Genomic DNA, 2,894 nt, shown 5'->3' with positions numbered 1-2,894 from the left:
TATTACATCCTTCGAACATTCCGGTAGTACAACAAAGTCAGCGACGTGAGCAAAAGCTCGAATTCCAATTCTCGCTGTGCATCTACCCAGGGGTGTAATGAGGTACCCACCACCTGTACATATCTGGGGTCCACTCCACTGCACCAAAACCTTTTTCAGTTCCTTTGCGAGTGCATATCTTACGACGGAATAATCAGCACCTGTGTCCACTAAGGCATTCAGTTCGCGACCGTCTATGATAATGCGCAAGTCTGAAAAAAGGCTCTGCTTAGTTATCTTACTCACGCGTCTTTGTTCGTCGCTGCTGCTCGGTAACTTGACGGAGGATCTTGAATTTTTTCAACGCCAGCGGCCTCGCCTCCACAGGTCGCTCGTTTTAGTTTTCCTGTCGTGGGCTCAGTGAACGACGTCCTGGTGAACTCGAGGACGGCCGTGGGCTAGGTGACCGGAAGCGTGTAGACGCTGGTGATCGCGGCTGGTGTTGGTATCGAGCCGCCGAGTCCTGTTGTCTGGACAAGTAGTCCTGCATTTCCACGGGTCTTTCACCATTACGGGGGCAAGTTGCATTCAGCGTAAAGCCGCGAAGACCTGCCCTGCGATATGGGCACATTCTGTAAAGGTGTCCAGCTTCTCCGCAGTGGAAACAGAATGGCGTCCGGTCGGGTACACGCCACACGTCGCTTTTTCGTGGCCTCAGCTCTGCCAGAAGGGGTTCACTGCGCGGAGTCGGCTGGCGGCTGCTGGGAGCTGCGAATGGAGCATTATGCACGGATGGCTGGCATAACACATCAGCGTACGTCGGCATGCGACGTACCGGTGGCATTTGTTCGAGATGCACAGGCGGTACCTCAAATCCTGGCTGCAGAATGGCATGCCGAACTTCATCGCAAATGACGGCGGCGAGAGTTGAAACTGTCGGCATGGCTTGCGATGACTGCAGCTTTCGAAGCTCTTCCTTTACGATAGAACGCGCCAGTTCTACTAGCTCTTCGGTGTTGCTGCCTGGGCTTGCTGACAGGAGGTCGGCTGGTGCACTGCTGACATCACGATTGTAGTGATGGGCACGCTGCTGCAGCGCCTTTTCTATGGTCGTCGCCTCGGTGCGAAACTCAGCAACACTGCGTGGTGGGTTGCGAACGAGTCCTGCAAACAGCTCTTCCATTACGCCACGCATCAGATGGCGTAGTTTCTTATTTTCGGTCATGTTTGGGTCCGCGCTCTTGAAGAGGCGGGACATGTCCTGGATGTACATGCCGACACTTTCGTTAGTGCGCTGGTTTCTGGCTTGTAGGGCGTTCTCTGCCTTTTCTCGCCGATCGGTGCTGGCATATGTGGCAAGCAACTGTCGGCGAAATTCTTGCCATGAAGACAACGCTGCTTCATGGTTCACGTACCATGTCCTCGCTGACTCTTCTAACGCGAAGTACACGTTGCGAAGCTTCTGTGCCTCGTCCCATTCATTGAAATCTGCGACTCGCTCGAAATGTTCTAACCAATCTTCCACATCTTCGAACGCATCGCCATGGAAGGACTCAGGTGTACGTGGTGGGTACACGATGAGCGGCGACGATACCACCGAGCTGGTCATGGTTGTGCCGTCGCTGGTAACTGTTGCCTGCAATGCGGCAGCAACAGGAAGCGGTCCGAACTCCGGCGGGTCTCCTCGGAGGCGGCGGCTTGTGCCCTGGTGTACTGGAGTCAGCTCTCCGGGTTCCAATCGCCGAGGGTCAGGGCTCCACTCTCTTGCGCACTGGGGACTTCCAATCATACCACGCACCTCCACCAGAAACATGAGTGAAAATTGCTACTACGCGCCTCTATACTTCGTCGTCTCACGTCATCTTCGTCGTTTCAGTTAACATTTCGGCGGTTGCAACCGCGCTTCTACGTTTCACGAGCCTTACGCGGTGTTTCTCGCAATTATACCAAACACAGCAGCATACGACGACGAAACAGCAGGGGATTAGTAGCAAATGCTTACGCATAATTTAGATAACTCCAACAGGAGATTCTGCGTGTCATTGTTTTGAGTCTTTTATAACTGGAATAGCGTGCACGTACTCATAATTACAGTTATGTTGAAGCATTATCATTTTGCAACAAAAATGAAACGGTTTGTTCGAGTATAATGATAGGTATATAATGGTTGCACACGTCTACCCTTACGGGCGCACGACGGAAGTTTGCAGCTACACGTCCGTTCCAATGCATACGTTCATTTTAGGCACGCGTTCTACGCAGCCAGGTGAGTGTGTATTGGGCGTTTCATCTTCAGTCTAGAATGCTGCGAGTATCGAGTGCAAAACGCATGCCTTGTTTCCAAGCCCTGTTTCATATGCATATATATTGCCAACTCCATTTTTTTGGCTTTCAGCATAATATACACCACACACGCTACAACGCATTGAAACACCGTTCGCGCGTTAGGCTCCCCCCCCCCCCCTTATTCGAGCGCATAATTCCTAACGAAACGACTTGTCAAAAATATTGCCGGCTGAGGCCCCATGTGCGGCGTTTAAGCGTTTTGCAAGAGGCCTTCGATACGCGGGCTAAGCATGGCCGTATATACCTGTACATGGCAGTTTTCTCGCCGTTCAAATTTTTTGCTCCGTTTTGTGAGTTCTAGCAAAATGGCGTGTATTGTTTTACTGCTTCCTAGGGAACGTCTTCATTGCGGCAAACTCCGCGCGAGCAGCCGCTTTATAATTTCCTCGCCCGTTTCACGTCGCCCACATTGTCGCGTGAGAACGAAGCGTAAGAGTAAAATGAGCGGTTTCGAAACACGCCGGCCTGACGTCCCGCTAAGTTTGACCCACATTTCGCCTTTTCGGGCCAACTTACTCCGCAGTCTGCCCCCCCCCCCCCCCCCACCTTGCTTTCTTTTTTTTTTCTTT

General features: G+C 52.1%; 1 protein-coding gene across 1 annotated transcript; it reads right to left on the bottom strand.

Annotated features, from left to right (window-relative positions):
* Window positions 1-376: 376 nt before the first annotated feature.
* LOC125944129 (uncharacterized) lies at window positions 377-1,618 on the bottom strand. The gene has a single exon (XM_049664174.1). The coding sequence runs from the start codon at window positions 1,586-1,588 to the stop codon at window positions 377-379; it is 1,212 nt and encodes a 403-aa protein (XP_049520131.1). The 5' UTR covers window positions 1,589-1,618.
* Window positions 1,619-2,894: the final 1,276 nt, after the last annotated feature.

This window comes from Dermacentor silvarum, chromosome 1 (genome assembly GCF_013339745.2).
Source record: "Dermacentor silvarum isolate Dsil-2018 chromosome 1, BIME_Dsil_1.4, whole genome shotgun sequence".
Taxonomy (NCBI): domain Eukaryota; kingdom Metazoa; phylum Arthropoda; class Arachnida; order Ixodida; family Ixodidae; genus Dermacentor; species Dermacentor silvarum.
Note: the sequence above shows the minus strand (reverse complement) of the source record. Positions and strands in the feature narration are given on the sequence as shown.